At 39.1% G+C, this 16,924-nt stretch overlaps 1 protein-coding gene across 7 annotated transcripts in view; it reads right to left on the bottom strand.

Moving 5' to 3' along the window:
* Positions 1-254: 254 nt before the first annotated feature.
* LOC131258148 (sister chromatid cohesion protein PDS5 homolog A-like) overlaps positions 255-16,924 on the bottom strand; it is a 60,896-nt gene continuing 44,226 nt past the window's right edge. For 2 of the 7 annotated variants that reach the window (XM_058259254.1, XM_058259255.1), the window contains exons 26-34: positions 8,940-9,016; positions 7,603-7,654; positions 7,426-7,512; positions 7,267-7,304; positions 6,558-6,626; positions 6,299-6,459; positions 1,667-1,750; positions 1,080-1,222; positions 255-991 (exon numbers count right to left, since the gene is read on the bottom strand). In XM_058259254.1, the coding sequence (XP_058115237.1) occupies positions 956-991; positions 1,080-1,222; positions 1,667-1,750; positions 6,299-6,459; positions 6,558-6,626; positions 7,267-7,304; positions 7,426-7,512; positions 7,603-7,654; positions 8,940-9,016 (747 nt within the window). In that variant the 3' untranslated portion in view covers positions 255-955. Of the gene's footprint in view, positions 992-1,079; positions 1,277-1,666; positions 1,751-2,002; positions 2,295-6,298; positions 6,460-6,557; positions 6,627-7,266; positions 7,305-7,424; positions 7,513-7,602; positions 7,655-8,939; positions 9,017-16,924 lie in introns of those variants that run through there. The other 5 variants (XM_058259256.1, XM_058259257.1, XM_058259258.1 and 2 more) reach the window with 5 other exon arrangements.

The raw sequence follows: 16,924 nt of genomic DNA, 5'->3' as shown, positions 1-16,924 counted from the left end.
CAATTTCCTTCACCCAAGCACACCATCTCCAGGTGTTATTCTTGTCCAGGGCAACTAATCCCCCATATATAGCGTCTTCACATAGTTTTGAGATTTTGCATCAATAGAACTTAATGGTTCAAAAAGATGCAACAACAGCAGCAAGAAACATAATGTGTTCATTTTCTATTTCAAGGAGACAGATGATTGAATTGGATCAATAACATAACATGAAGGAAAAAAGAAAAGTAAAGAAAGGATAATACAAGTGGGAAAAAAAAAAAAAAGAGGAGGATCCGTTGTACTAATTATAATGCATAAACTACACATCTGAAGTCAAGTATATAAACTATTTCTACAATACAACCACATACACATTGATATGGACCATCAATAAATCTACTGACTGTTCCATGGCATGCAGCCCAAAAATCAAACCATTGAAAAGACCTCAACACTTAGGTCCAAGGCCTTTTCTAAAGACCAACTGCTGTAAGGGTAAGATGTCAATCTGACAGCAACTTTACATCATACAACCCATCGATCAATGGCATGTGCACCAACTGGAGGGATGGGATAGGTCATGCACCAGAGTTTGTATGGTTCATAAATGGAATCATCTACCTTCTCTACTAGCTCCTTTCCTCTCAAATCTCATTGTATTTTCTGAAGCAACATGTCAGTGGGCGCCTTTGAACTCTCGCAAAAGGCGCAAGAGGGAGAAAAGCACTCTGAACTTTTTATTTCTACTGGAGATATGGCAACATGCAGATGGTTTGTTAAACAACTATGTTACATGGTACACAATGACCCGCTTCCCTATCCTGGCAATTGTGGCACTATCATTTACTACCATCTGTGTGAGCATCAACATTCATCACTTACCATCAGCAATCATATTGAAAAGCCCAACTAGACCGTACCACATGGCTGAAATCCATCCATGGGTCCTCAAAGAGAAGGCCAACCTCAGGCTTTAGGCTACTTTTACTGCCCGTAGCTTCCACATGCTCTGCATTAAAAGAAACAAAATGGAATTTAGAGTGGAACTATATCATGTTTGGAGATTCTGTTCATGAAAATAAGGCAAGAGGGATTACAAGGGGCTCGTCCTCGGAATCCCCACCGGGCCCTGCATTGGGAGAATCTGATTTCTCTTCTTCATCTGATTCTTTTAGGTCTTTTGGGTCTTCTGACTTCTCTGTGCCTTCCGAGTGGGATGCTTGTTTCTGTTCAGAATTCTCTGGAAATGAAAGAGCAAAACTTGAGAACTGATGGAAAAATAAGATCTCCTTCCCTACAAAGGTTTTCATAGATAAGTTTCGATCTCTTATATAAAGAGAATCGTAGGATTCAGTATGTTCATGAGCTCATTTTGGATGCCCCTTGCAAAGGAGGGGCAAGCAGGATATCTTCCATCCAGAAGTAATATTCTGTCGTTTTTCAGGTTCCTGACCTGAAATGCAACTAATGTTGATTTGTGTTGGAAAATGGTGGAAAAGAAGAAATCCACAAATGGGGGAAAGAAAGAGGAAAACTGAACCTATTTGATTGGACATATACCAAATTGAGCTTGCAATGTTCATCTTTATATGCCACAAGGTCCGAGAAACTCCCCAATACTGGACAGTGGAATATAATTACCAGCAGTATTCTAGTTTTGAGAAATTAGAAATGGTGAGCAGACCTGAAATTAGGGACAGATGGGACTGTGGAAGACTACACCCTCCTAGTAGAAAATCCACTAGAACAAGAACAAGAAGAATGCACCCTTCCCAATGAAAACAAATAATATAAATTAAATATCAACATATCATGACTCTTTAGATCCATATTTATGGCTATATGTAACCCTTTTGTATACAAAAGAAGAAACTTATAAACCCTATTAGTTCATAGTAAATTGCTTTATTTAATTCAAACTAGCCTAAACTACTTGTAATAAAAGCAACAAAAGAACTTGACCTAAATATTTCAGAAGTCCACCTCAAATTATAAAAAATTCTTGTGCATACACAACCAGACAGTACAAAACCTTGTTTTATTGCACACAATGCTGTACAATTTTACAGAACCTTGTTTTACGGTATACAGTTTGTGTAGAAACCCTAGAGAAGTAACTGATTGGACTTGTGGATCCCACATCTAAGAGGTCCATTCTCTTGGCCGTTCAGTTGGATCATGGGCCCCACAGTCAAAATGGGACCCTTAATCTGGTCGAGGTCTTCAACAGCCTGCAGCAGGGTCCACTTTTGGACCTTTTTATGATATGAGAATCCTGCATGATCTGCCCAATGTGACTACAGTCTTTTGTGCTGTCCAAAAGAAGATCAGATAACCACTTGTTCTACCAATAGAAACAGAATGTTAAGACAAATGCTAAGAGCCCATTTGTTTCACCAATTACCCAATAATGTAAAGGAAGTGTGTCATCATTATGATTTTACCATTGCCAAACGAAAAATCAGAATCACTGGTCAAATGCATATGCATTTACGAGCCATGTAAATGAATTTGTAACCACTTCAATTTTTCATGGCATTACCATGAAAATCTCCTATCCAAACAACAACAACAGTATATTTTCATGATGATTTGACATTAAAGTAATGCAAATGCCATAATCGCGATTTTACTGCCAATAATCCAAACATGGGAATCGGCGCTAAAATGCAGTTATTGTCAGGAGACGGGTGAAGCAATTTGTAATAATTGCCCATTTCCTTGGCCATGTAAAGGAAACTGATGACTGGCGCCAGACTATGATTTTCTACACCTATGCTAAATGTGGAGAAAAGAATTGCAAGGTGATCATCAATAGTGGCGACTGTACAAATGTGGTCTCCATTAACACATTATCCTGTTTGGGTTTAAAACCCAAACCTCACTCTCAGCCTTTTAGAGTTTCTTGGGTTGACGCATCTTTCATCCCCGTCACCTAGTGATGTCTTGTGACTGTTCATTTTCAGTCCTATATAGACTTGTTGTGGTGTGACGTCCTGCCCATGGATGTTGTATACATCATTTTGGATAGGCGTTGGTTATTTGACCGCGATGTGACGATATATAGCCATTTGAATGTGTGTTCATTCATGCATCAGGGCAAGAAGATCACTTTAGTTCCTCTCCCCACCAAAAAAGCAATGCAGAGAAGAAGTCGAATAATCTAAGGGATACGAGGAAGTTCCAACCTAAATCTCTCCATGTCATAAACGCCAAGGAGTTTAAGTGAGAGACTGAGGTGGATTTGATGGTTTACGCCCTTGCGGCTAGGGAAGTTACACCCGAGGTCAGTGTAGGGGGACCCCTGAGGTGAATCCGATTCTGGACGAGTTTCACAATGCATTCCCAAAGGACTTACCGGATGAGCTTCCACCCATGAGGAACATTCAACATGCCATTGATCTTGTCCCCGGGGTGACCCTACCAAACCTTCATCATTATTAAATAAACCCTACAAAGCATGTGGAGTTGAAGAAGCGAGTAGATGAGCTCCTTAGGAAGGGTTTCATTCAAGAGAGTTTGAGTTTGTGTCGTTCCAGCGCTTCTTACGCCTAAGAAAGATGGCACGTGGCACGTGTGTGTGGATAGTAGAGCCATCAATAAGATCACAGTCAAGTACCGATTTCCCATACAACGTCTTGATGATATGCTAGACATGATGGCAGGTGCCACCATCTTTTCAAAGATTGACCTCAAGAGCGGGTATCACCAAATACGTAGACGCCCAGGAGATGAATGGAAGACAACCTTCAAGATAAAAGATGGGTTGTACGAGTAATTACTCATGCCCTTTGGCTTGATTAATGCCCAGAGCACATCTATGAGAGTGATGATCCAGGTGTTGAGACCCTATATGGGTAAGTTCCTTGTTGTGTACTTCGATGGCATTCTTATCTATAGCACATTAAAGGAACAACATCTCCACCATCCGAGACAAGTTTGCTGGGTCCTCGGAACTAAAAAGCTTTATGCTAACCTTAAGAAGTGCACATTTATGTCAGAAAACGTTATTTTCTTAGGGTTCACAGTATCATCTAAGGGCATAGGAGCGGACCCTGAGAAGGTCAGGGTCATAGTAGAGTGGCCTGAATCGCGCAATATTCATGAGGTGCGGAGCTTTTACAGCTTAGCAACTTTCTATAGGCAATTCATTAGAAAGTTTAGTTCCATCATGGCTCTCATTACCGATTGCATAAAAAAGTAGAGTTCGCATGAACTAAAGCAGCCTCAAGAGCATTCAAGGAGATAAAGGGCAAGATGAGCAAAGCTCCTGTCATGGGCCTTCCAAACTTTTCTAAAGTCTTTGAAGTTGCGTGTGATGCAGCTGATATAGGTATAGGTGGAGTGCTTAGTCAAGAAGGGCACCACATTGCTTACTTTAGTGAGAAGTTGAATGAGGCAAAGCAACGGTACTCTACCTATGACAAGGAATTCTATGCGGTAGTCCAGTCCTTGAGACATTGACGACATTATCTGCTGCCACAAGAATATCTTGTTTTCTTATCACGAGGCCTTGTGTTATCTTAGCCCCTAAAAGAAGCTGAACCCAAGGCATGCTAAGTGGGTTGAATTTCTTTAGGAATACTCATTCGTTTTGAAACACAAGGCCAGGGTCAAAAACAAACCTGTGGATACCCTTACTCGTAGAGTGACGCTTCTACAGTCCATGAGCATAGAGGTTATTGGGTTTGAGCAACTTAGAGATGAATACCTTACTTGCCCAGATTTTGAGAAAGTACATGCATCGCTCTTGGTTGACCCGTCGAGGAATGACAAAGGATTTGTCCTGAATGATAAATTGTTATTTAAAGATGACAAACTCTGCATTCCCTGCACCTATCTTCGGGATTGTCTTGTTTGGGAGCTTCATGCTGGAGGAGTAGCAGGTCACTTTGGTTGTGACAAGACCATTGCCCTTGTGGAAGATCGATTGTATTGGCCAAGTCTCAAGTGAGACGTAGCTAAAATTATTGGGCAATGTAGTACTTGTCATTTGGCAAAGCAGAAGAAGCAGAACACAAGGTTATATACACCTTTGCCGGTGCCACACACGCTTTGGCAAGACATTAGCATGGACTTTGTACTTGGACTTCCCAAGACTACCAAGAAGCATGATTCCATCTTTGGCGTAGTGAACTGTTTCTCTAAAATGGCCTACTTTCTTCCATGTTTCAAGACATCGGATGCCTCTGACATTGCGAAGTTATTCTTTGGGGAGGTAGTCCATTTGCATGGTTTGCCCAAAACCATTGTGTCTAACAAGGATGTTAGGTTCATGAATTATTTTTTGAAGACACTTTGGCACATAATAGGCGCGAGACTCCAGTTCTCATTGGCATACCATGCTTAGACCGACGGTCAAACTGAGGTGGTCAATAGGAGTCTAGGGAATCGATTGAGCTGCCTCATGGGTGACCACATCAGGACTTAGGATGTTGTCCTTCCTATTGCCAAGTTCGCTTACAACTCATCAGTTAATAGGTCCATAGGCATGAGTCCTTTCGAAGTTGATCAAGGTTACAAACCGAGGAAGCCTATCGATCTCACACCCATGTCCTTGTCCCATAGGCCTTCGAAGTCTGTAGATACATTTGCATGTCGCATTCATGACTTACATGCTGAGATTAGAAAACGGATAAACATAAGTAATGAAAAATACAAAGGATCTGCTGACTCACATTGCAGATTTAGGGAGTTCCAAGTAGGTGATTATGTAATGACTCGCATGAGGCCAGAGTGGAACCGTTAAAAAGTTATAAGCCCATAGTATGGGACCCTATAAAATTGTCAAACGATTAGATCCTAATGCGTATATAGTGGAACTTCATGGACAAGGGTTGTTAGAATGAACACACACTTATGACGGGATCACATGTGTGGTCATCTTGATTGGGTTCAGTCTTTATGTATTGGAGGCATGTGTACATGAGCCTTTGGCTCTTTGGTAGTGCTTTTTAACTATTGAGGGTATTCTTGATATTTCACATTTTAAGTGAAAGCCCTAATATAATAAAACAAGTGGTGGGACATGTGGGGCTCTAGAGCATCCCATTCTCTCTCTCATGTTTTTCTCCTTTTTTGCCCTTTTTTTCTCTCTTTGCTTTTCTCCAAAATCAACAAGGGTTGAAGGCATAAAGTAAGGACTAAGGAGCGCATGTGGGCAATTCAACTCAGACTATAGATAATGGTAAAACAGCTCACAAGCAGATATGATCAAAGGCTTGAACATTATTGGTTTTTTTGCCCCATCCAACATGAATAAGACATGGTTGTTGATATTAACATGGCAATGGCCAAGTCAGAGAGGAAGGCTCACCTAAGTTATCATCATCAACTTTGGGAACAGTTTGAGTGTGGAAATTTGATGAGTGAGAGGCATCTCTGCTCTCAGTGTCACTGGAATCAGCATCAATGTTGCTTTCTGATATTCCAACATGGATGTGCTCTTTACTTTTCTTTGGAGTTTTCCTTCTGAATCTAGAAATGAAAAAAAAATAAAAATCACGCATTCCAAAAATCACTAGGCAAAATATATGCAAGATACAAAGAAACCAACAATGAAAGATTTTGCTTACTTCTTAATGGAATTCTTATTTTGTCTTGAGCTGCCTTGTGGCCTTTTACCCTTTTTCTGTTCTGGTGATCTGCAGAATAAAAATATAGATGAGATGTGTGTTGGAAATGGCACTGCCAAAACCATTCAGTTTAGGTAGGTCATCTATGGTTAGACGAGAAATGATCTGATCTTTATGCCATGGATCAAGAACAAGTAAGACTGCAGAACTACGGCTGCATCTGGAATTTCCAGTTGGCCAGTTCCCAAATCTGATATATAGGCTGACGCCAAAATCCAACTGAGAAATGTTTGGCTGTTTGTAATATTCCAAAACATATATCACCTGTGATTTGGAGCGGACATAGAAGCATTCTGGATGTGTTTAACATTTCCCATTGGCACCTCAGGTGCTACACTCAGAAAATCCATCCAACAGCAATTTCCATTTACTTTAAAAAATAAAAAAAATAAAAAATAAAATAAAATAAAAAAAATCCTGTAAATCAGTCTGTTCACTATCAAAACGAGGGCATCAACAGAACATCCCACATGTTTGTCAAGTTAAAGCAGACATATTCAAGATTCTTGTGCTATCCATTGTGTTATCTGTGATTCAGGTCATCCGACCCACCATAATACAGATCCTAGTCTCTCCAAAGTGACTTCCCACTGACAAAATCAAGAAAATAAAATCCACACCCAAAGAAGGTTCTGGGAATGCTACTTACGTCACTTGAGATGGAGAAATGCTTGGTGATTTTTGTTGCTGTAAACAGGTTGAACACATTATACACTGTATTAAAACCTCATACATGTTTTCATAGCTTCAACTTGTTGTAAAATGAAAATTACAAAAGAATTATAAAATTATAAAATACAATCCATACCTTCCTAGGCGTATAACCATTACTGACAACCTCCCACCGCTCCTTAGCTAACTGGAGAACTTCCACATCTCCGTCATCGTACAATATCTTCAATAAAATATCAATAATCAGAAATGAGTCTTAGATGCAGAAGACACCATAGATATATAAGACTTCTAGAGAAGTTTTGCATCTTACCACATGTTTATTCTTTGTCGGGTCATAAGATTGAACCATGCCTTCATAAAACCTGTCAATAATGGCATTATTTACTATGTATACAGCAGCAAACAAGCCCACTTCTAAATGTCTGATTAGCATCCAGAAATCCGAACTTTGTTGCCACCATGATGTCAGAAAGTCCTAAATCATGTGGCAATACAGACTCACGGAAATGGATTATAATTTTGTTGGGAAGCTTTTACATCTTTGATTGTGTAAGGAAATTCATAGAACATAATCAGTGGACTAAATCACTATAGTTCAAGTCAAGGTAACAATTGTTTACAGTGAAAGAGTTTATGAAATGTTTTCGCGAAGAATGCATATCTTTGCCTTATGTTGAGAAAGAACAAGGACATTGCTCACACAGTCACACCTTGCTAAGGTGTCCAGAGAGGTTGCCTTGTGTTGCAGCTTTGTTTCCTCTACCCTAATGTATCTTTTGTACACTAGTATGTATATATTTTTTTTTCAGTTAATGATCACAAAAAGAAGAAGAAAACAACCAAGCATGAAAGAAAGAACCATGAACATCAGGCAGCTCAACTTAAACAACCTGGAATTTTATGACCACAGTGAACTATAATTTATGACAAGACCAAGGTATTCAATAACGGTAATGGCAGTCCAAAAGTTTTTTTAAAGGAAGAAATTGTATTAGCCCTGTATCCTTGAGGTCCATATTGACCCATTATGCTCCCATATTGGCCCAAAAAAGTACTGACCTTTTTTTCAGAATGGGCGTTACAGCCCCGTATTGTGTAACAGGCTCCACCATTACCATTACATAACAATGTTACATGATCATTTTTTAATGCCATGAACAAAACATGGACAGTCAAATTTTCTATCTACAATTAATCTGTATTATAATCTTCTATGGCTCATCAAACTCCAAGGCCATCTTGGAACCTAAATGAAAGATTCAGGGACAAGGTTAATGATCCATCGCCTTTGTGAAACTATACTATGTCATTTGACTCCCAGTAGTATTATTCATGAAATGGAGGGCAGACCAGGAAGAGAAGTTTTCTAGAGGCCAACAAAGGTCTGTGGCTATAGTGACTGATGCATATGTAATATATTAATTCTTACAAAGTTCTACTCCTACAAGACATTTAACACATCGTTTGATAGAGATAAAATCCTATGGGTCTCTTTTGTCTATATATCACATACCACATTTGTGCCTAACCCTGAACTTGAAGAGCTGGTTTCCACTTTTTAGTTTTCTATTTGCATTTCCACAGTCGCATCCTTTATTATATACTACAAGCTCATCCAGAAACACTAAACACAAAACAAGAACTTACTTCTTATCCAATGGCCACCAAATTTTTACTCTGCACCCAATCAATTCCTTGTGTTTTTCAGCACTCTCAGATGAACACTGCAAAGACAGTAAAGAACCCATTGATGGGATGGCATATTATTCACAAAGGTGAAGCTTTGGAAATTGTCAGTACTTAAAATTTGACCAGAGAGAAGCAACCAAACATAACAAATGCATCATGTAGTTGAATATTTGCTACTCCATGAATAATCAATGCATGCAGCAAAATGCCATGACGAATATTTATTTTCAGCTGTATGCCTGCAGTATGCATCTCCATTCATCCTAAGGTATTAAAAACTTCAATTTGGCGCAAGCATGGTCATTGTTTAGATAAAAAACTCTAGTACACCTGGCAATAGGACAGGTCAGCCTGTGGCCTAGTAGGCCTGGCCAGCTTCTTAGCCAGGTGCGGGCCACGCTTAATGGGTGGTGCCGTGGTGGATGAAGTTCGAGCCAGAAAATGAGACCCATTAAGTAAACATGTAACGTTTGGTCTGCCCCACCAGATATGACTCAATCCTCTCATAGGAAGTTCAAAAACTGTAAATGTAATTGTAATAGACAGCTTTAGGGTACCATTTGGTAACATTTCGGGTGAGAAAATATTCTTGAAAGAAAGACTATCAAAAGAAAATAACCCGGAAGAATACTGTTTTAATGTAAATACTGTGGAAAAATAGATTCTAGGCTTGCTTTCATATTGATTATGATAGAAGGTCCAAATATCAGTCTGGATGATGCATTTCGCTAAGCACTTCATTGGTTGCACAAGACCTTCCACAACTATTTTGATCAAATTGTCTAAACATTGATCATTGGTCAATAAAATGTACTGCCAAATTCATTTTTTGACAAAAAAAAGGGGGTCTGACCATGGAACTAGATCATCCATCATGTGGATCCCACCTTTAATTCCTCCTACCTCTCAAGAATCCCTCTGATTTGACAATCGTATCCATCTGATCCATGGCCAACAAAATGGATGGTCAAGACCATTAAAATATATAGTAATGGATTTGGACTGTCCACCATGTGGGCACCTCTGATTCCTTCCTCTTCGGAATCACTTTGATATGACAATCCAACCATGATCAACAAGTTGTATGGTCCAAATCACAATGACAGAAGTTCTATTCATGGGTCTAGACCATCCATCTTGTGGGCCTACATATCGTTGTGGATTAGAGGTGTGGCCCACATGGGCATGGATTATCCACCATGTGGGTTCAGAATCCACAATCATTTTACTAACAAAAGGAAGGGGAGAGAGTTATGTCACCTGGATTGCTTACTTGGGCAGGTTCCGTGGGACCTCGCTTTGTAATTTGAAAAGGAAGAAGGGAAGATTAGGGGATTTGGCATCCAAACACTCAAACACACAAAGGCATCCCTCTACTCAATTCTCTCAATTCTATTACAAAGGCCGAAAAATCCCTCACAATGCTTATTGCAAGTTACACATAGATCTCCTACAACCACCCCTTGCTAACTTCCAACAAATCCTACTGAACTCCTAATTAATCATGATTAACACTACCTAATTATCGTGATTAGTTGCTAATCACAACTACCCAACAACCAAAAACTAACTTAACAAACTTTGTAACTCCCTAACAAGCAACTAACAACTAACTAATGTAAGGAAATTACAAAGATACTGTCCGAACTCCAAAATTAACAAAAATGCCCCACTTGACCTCATTTGTCTCATGTGTCTGACAGTGCAGGCCCCAATCTTGGGTAGTGTGATCCAAGCCGTCTGAGTAGGGCATGGCCACATTCCTATATCAGAGAGTGAGAGAGTCAATTCTCAAGAAACATAAGTCCCTACTATTTCTCAAGAGAATTCTGGCCTTCTTTTGGAGCCCAAAAGAAAAAAATAATAATAATAAATAAAATAAAAAACTTCTTTGAAAAATTGCTTACTAAACAGTTATTAAATGGGTAATAATTTCTTCTGATGAAAAGATGTGACAAGAATTGCATCTCGGGTGTTACCAAATGCATCCTCAATCCCAATTTCTTAAATAGTACTAATAGCCTAGAAAATATGCCCGCTCAGTAAACAACTCTAGTTGAGTGGGGCTTGGTACTAAGAAATTGTTTTGATTTGGGCCACGAGCTCAAATTCTAGACCCTTACAGTAAGGCTGTGATACATGGGTAATGGAATGGAATTCGATTTGACTTCTTGACCATTTATTGAATAGGTCGGACCAAGCTGACCCTGACCCAACCCACTGCCACCCCTAAATCGTAGGCCTCCAAAAGGATCAATGCTAAACAAGCTAACTTCATGATAAGGGCATGCCATGATGTTTTAATTAAAAAGAATAGGCATGAAAACCAGAAAAAAAAAAAAAAAAAAAAAAAAAAAAAAAAAGGAGGAGAAAATATAAGAGAGCAATTCTTCGAGACCGTGGCAATTACAAACCCGAAAATTTGACTAAGACGGGTTGGCCAGGTGACTTAGGCAACTTTAATAAACTTTGACAAGGTTAGTCAAACCAAAAACAGAACATAGAAAGGAAGATAAAATAGGAAATGTTGAAATATAGTTTGAAAAAGAAAAGAATTAGAATGTTATTTTGGGATTTAAAAAAATCATATTTTAAGAACATATACAATGATCAACAGCAGTAAAAGAAAAGAAAAAAAAGGTCTTAATAAATAGAAATGAGAAAAGATATCTTCTTGATCATATGTAGTGTTCATAGTATCAATATCACTAATACCCAGAAATGTAGCGCTGACTAAGGGAAACATTGGAGAAACATGGGGAAAACGGTGGAATTTTTCAGTGAAATACAAGGAAATGCTAAAATACACATTTACATATTTAGGAATAAAAAAATTGCAAAAAGAAACATATATAATAAGTTTCCATTTCATTGGGAGCTTAAAGCACGTGCTATCGTAGCAAATCAGTGCAATAGTAACCAAAATAAGTTCATAGAATACAAATGCAGTAACCAAAAAATAACTTAGACACATACACACATGCATAATCCATCCATCCATGCATACATACATCCGTCCATGATCCCATCATCCATGCATGCATACACACACGTACATACATAGACACATCCATAATCCATCCATCCATCCCCCCGACTAACCAACCATCCATCCATGCATGCATGCATACACACACGCATGATCCATCCATCCATCCACGCATGCATACATTCACGCACACACACGCAAATAGATATATTTCATCATACAACCATGCATCCATACAAAATAAAAAATAAATCAAATGGAATCTTTTAAATAAGTAGATTTTTATTTTTTATTTTTAAAAAAATGATTTTCCACCAACATATACAACCCATTGATCATAAACATGGACCAAATAAGAAAACATAAAACAAAACAAAAATCTGAAAAAAAAAAAATGTTAAATTTATTTTTTCAAATTAAATAGATAATTTCAAACAAAAGAGGAATGACGTTATGAATGGTATGGATGGCATGTAAACATCACTATCGATGCCAGGGAGGTTTCAACGGTAGGAATTTCCCTACCCACCTTTCCTTTAGTGCGGCCCACTTGAGTATTGTATCCCCGTTACTTTTGGTCTCAAGTCCTAAAATGAGCTCAAAAAATGGATGAACGGGGTAGATTTTTCACAAACATCATGGTGGGCCCCACTTAGGTTTCCAGCACGGTAACTTCCTATGAAAGCTGGGAGCGGATTGCGTCCAAAGAATCCAGGAGCGGATTGTGTACTGACAACAGGTTTCCAGCAAAAGCCTGCAGCAGAAAGTAGGCGTGCTGGGATGCTATCTGGAGCCCACTGTGATGTTTGTGAGAAATCCACCCCGTTCATCTGTTTTGTGAATCATCTTAGGACATACGACCAAAAATGGGATAGATTCAAAACTCAAGTGGGTCATACAAGATGGAAAATTGGGAAAAGACTTTCCTACCATTGAAACCTTCATGGACTCCACCTTGATGTTTATATGCCATCCAAACCGTTTATAATGTTATTCCTAATGGGATGAAGTAAATCACAAAAAACTTGGCCCGATAAGTAGCTTTTGTGACCGAATGAATGTTTCAACGGTAGTCATTGAATCCCCATTGTTTCATCTCGTGCAACACAATAGATTTTGGATCCACTCCAGTTTTGGCCTAATGTACTAAAATGATCTCGCAAAACGGATGGACGAGGTGGATTTCTCACAAACTTCATGGTGGGCCCCACCTAGCATCCCAGCGCAATAACTTCCTGCGAAAGGCTTCCATAAGAAACCTGCGCCAGGAGGCGTGAATGTGGGAGAGCATCTCTCTCTAGGAGGTGCGAGTGACCGAAACTCACTCTCGAACTCGCACGTCATCTACTCATACATTAGATCATACGGCTAACATCAAGGTTTGCACATAATGACATGCGAACCGGTGCGTGCGTGTGTGTGTGAGTAATGCTCACACACAACTAGTTGGACCATTCAAATTGGTCCAACTAGCTGTGTATTAAATAGCACAAATTCCTCTTTCAATTCAATGTAATGCACCACGTGAAGATGTGTGAGATCAAGTCTCCCCTAAGTGTCTTGGAAATAATTTGTCAAAGATACAGTCTGTTTGTCAAATAGGGTCTATTAATTAAAATTTATATACTAAAAATTAGTAAATAGTTCTCATCATTGCAGCCACACATGTAAATTGAATATGAACCATTGGAATGGATTTTTAATAGCCTATTTTATTTTATTTTTTACAGAAAAATAATATATTATTGATCACAAAAAATAAAATAAAATAATGTCTTCACCTGCTTATAGGGGACCTTACCTAATCAATATATTGGATTTCTTACATATATGTGGCACTTCATCCAAATACATAACGTGTGTACAATTGTTTTAGTCATCCTATTTTCTTTAGAAAGAATCATCTTCCTCTTTTTTTCTCTCTTCATTGAATGCATCTATCTCGTTTAATGTAATCTCTCCCGTTACAAAAATGAAAGCGAACCTAATTCTCTTCAACCTAGAGAGGGCTCTTGGAGGGCCACCATGATCTATGGCTTTTATCCGCGCTGACCATCCATTTTGTTGGATCATTTTAGACTATGAAACCTAAAAATGAGGCAGATCCAAGGCTTAAGTGGATCACACAGTGGGGATTGAACGCCCGCCATTAAAAACTTCTCAAAAGTTAGAAGTTTTGGATCAAGCTGATATTCATGTTTTCCCTTCAGCCAGGTCTGTGTGACCTTGTGAACAGGTAAGATGGCAAATAAACATCATGGTCAGCCCCAAGAAGATTTCAACGGTGGGATTATTGTCGCAACTGTTTTTGGTGGTGTGGTCCAATTGAATTTTGGATTTGACTGGTTTTTGGGCTCATGCACTAAAATAATTTGAGAAAATTAATGAACGGTGGATATAACACATGCATCATGGCTGGCCCACAGAAATTTCCATGTCAACACAGCACTGAGAACTGTCAAATGTATAATTAGGAAACAAATATGAGCAAAATAAGGAAACAAACAAATACAATCAATTACACGTTTGTAGGAGAAAGTTACGCCAATAGCTGGATTATTTTGAATTAGTAACAGAATGGATGGAGTGAAGAATTGGTGCAGATGCTCCTGGATTTTCTGCTGAAGATTCTGATAGTCTAACAGCTGTGTCGCTGCCCAATCTGAGTCAGTTTGTAACTCGGGTGTTGGTTTGTAACCCTGGGTCACACGTTAGTGGGTGTTTTACTGACCGTGGGGCCATGTTCATGTATGTGTTGTATATCAATGACGTACATTAGTTTTTCTAGATCCATTTAGGGCATGATCCCAAAAATGAAGTAGATCCAAATCTCAAGTGGACCACACCACAGGAAACAGTGGTAATTAACCATTAAAAACTTTGTGGGGGCTACAAAAGTTTTGGATCAAGATGATATTTGTGTTTTCCCTTTATCTAGGTCTCTCTTACCTTATCAACAAGTTGGATGGCAAAAAATCATTACCATGGGCCTTGGGAAGTTTTTAATGGCAGGCGCTCAATGTCTATTGTTTCTTGTCATGTTGTTCACTTGAGATTTATATCCACTTTTTTTAGACCATACACTAGGATGATGTGTAAAAACTTATGAATGGCGTGGATATACAACTCATACATGAAGGTGGGCCCCATAGTCTGGGAAACACCCCACTACTTGTCATTTGGGTAACACGTATCCAGTCCCACCTTCTCAGTAGCATCGCACATTTTCAAGAACTAACAGTCGAGAGGAATGCCCGCCCTATATTTTGTACGGGGCCCACTGTAATGTGTATCGTGAGATCCACTCCGATCATTGAATGTGTAATTCCATGCAGGGCTCAGACAAAAAAATCAAGCTGATATATGATCCAAGTGGGCCATACCAAGAGAAACAGTTTTAAGGGTTAGTTTTCCCTGCATACTATTTTCAATCGTGTGGTCTACTTGAACCACGGATAGGGCTGATTTTCAGGCTCTTGGTGTAACGTGGGGTGACTTATCTAATGGCTGGGATGGATTTTACATAAACACCATGGTGGGGCCATCCCAAGCCAGCAACTCCTCTCATTCTTTAATTAACTTTCCATAGGCATCATTTGTTAATGTTAATTAGCATTTAATTCAGACAGCTAGTTGGACTGTCCAACTAGTTGTGTGTGAGCATTTCTCTCTCTCTCTCTCTCTCTCTCTCTCTCTCTCTCTCTCTCTCTCTCTCTCTCTCTCTCTCTCTACACACACACACACACACACATATGCTTAGCTGCGCACCAGTTTGCACAGAACTCGTGCGAACTTTTTCGAGAACTCATCATACATGATGTGACTCCAAAATTTGAACGGTCCACGTGAAGCAGCACCTCATGAAACCCCCTGGGCCCAAATTTTACTTTGATCCAAAACTTTGGTGGGCCATGAAAATTGAAAACAGTTTCGTCCCTTGATTTGTATTTCTCTTTTCTATGACCCACCTGAATTTTAGATCAGGGTGAAAATTTTCCCCTTAGGGTTTCATGGGATTCTGCATCACATGGACCGTTTGGATTAGACACCTATGACACGTGTGCAAAGGTGCGCATGTGCGTAGGTGAGCATGACTATATATATATATATATATATATATACATACATTGAAATGTGCAATGGCAATATATTGACGAGATATCATCGAAACTTGGAAAAATCTCAATTTACAGTGTTCTTTGTATTGCTAAGGTCGGTGGCTGTTACTATTATGATACAGGCCATAATGGCCGTGACGGTTCTCATATAGGCCATTACGATTCTTTTTTTAAAACTATTTTTGGACCGTTACAAGACCATTACAACTCTTCTTCTTCTTCTAATTCTTCTTCTTCTTTTCTTTTGGAAAAAACAAAACTGTTTTTGGACCATTATGGGTTCTTAATAGCTTATTTTTTAAGTTACAGCCGTTTCAACCTCATGATCAAAGGTTGGAGGTTCAGTTCATATCATGGTGTGCCAACCATTATGGGTTCTTAACAGCTTATTTTTTAAGTTACAGCCGTCTCAACCTCATACGTTACGAGATCATAACGGCTGTAATAGCCGTTATGGAAAAAATGACCTGTAATTGCCATTAACGGCATGCTACATCCCCTATAATTATAAAGTCCATAATAACCCCATAATGGTCTATTATGGGATAGATACAGGTTTTTCATATTTTTTAATCAACATTACGAGGCAAATACAGACTTTTCGGGGTTTTTTTCAATAAATAAATAAATAAATAAGAGAGACCGTAATGGCCGTTATGCCCCGTAACGTAAAGGTAACAGTGGTGGCCGTTACGGCCACCGTTACCGTTACGGAACATCTTGGTTCATATGCTCCTCCTTAGGTCAAGGTTTTCTATTGGGTGGCCATGGCCAACAAGATTAGGGCATTCCGTAACATTAACTGTGGCTGTAACGGCCACCACCATTACCTTTAC

Source organism: Magnolia sinica, chromosome 10 (genome assembly GCF_029962835.1).
Source record: "Magnolia sinica isolate HGM2019 chromosome 10, MsV1, whole genome shotgun sequence".
NCBI classification, from domain to species: Eukaryota; Viridiplantae; Streptophyta; class Magnoliopsida; order Magnoliales; family Magnoliaceae; genus Magnolia; species Magnolia sinica.
The sequence above is the reverse complement of the archived record's forward strand: the minus strand, read 5'-3'. Positions and strand labels throughout refer to the sequence as shown.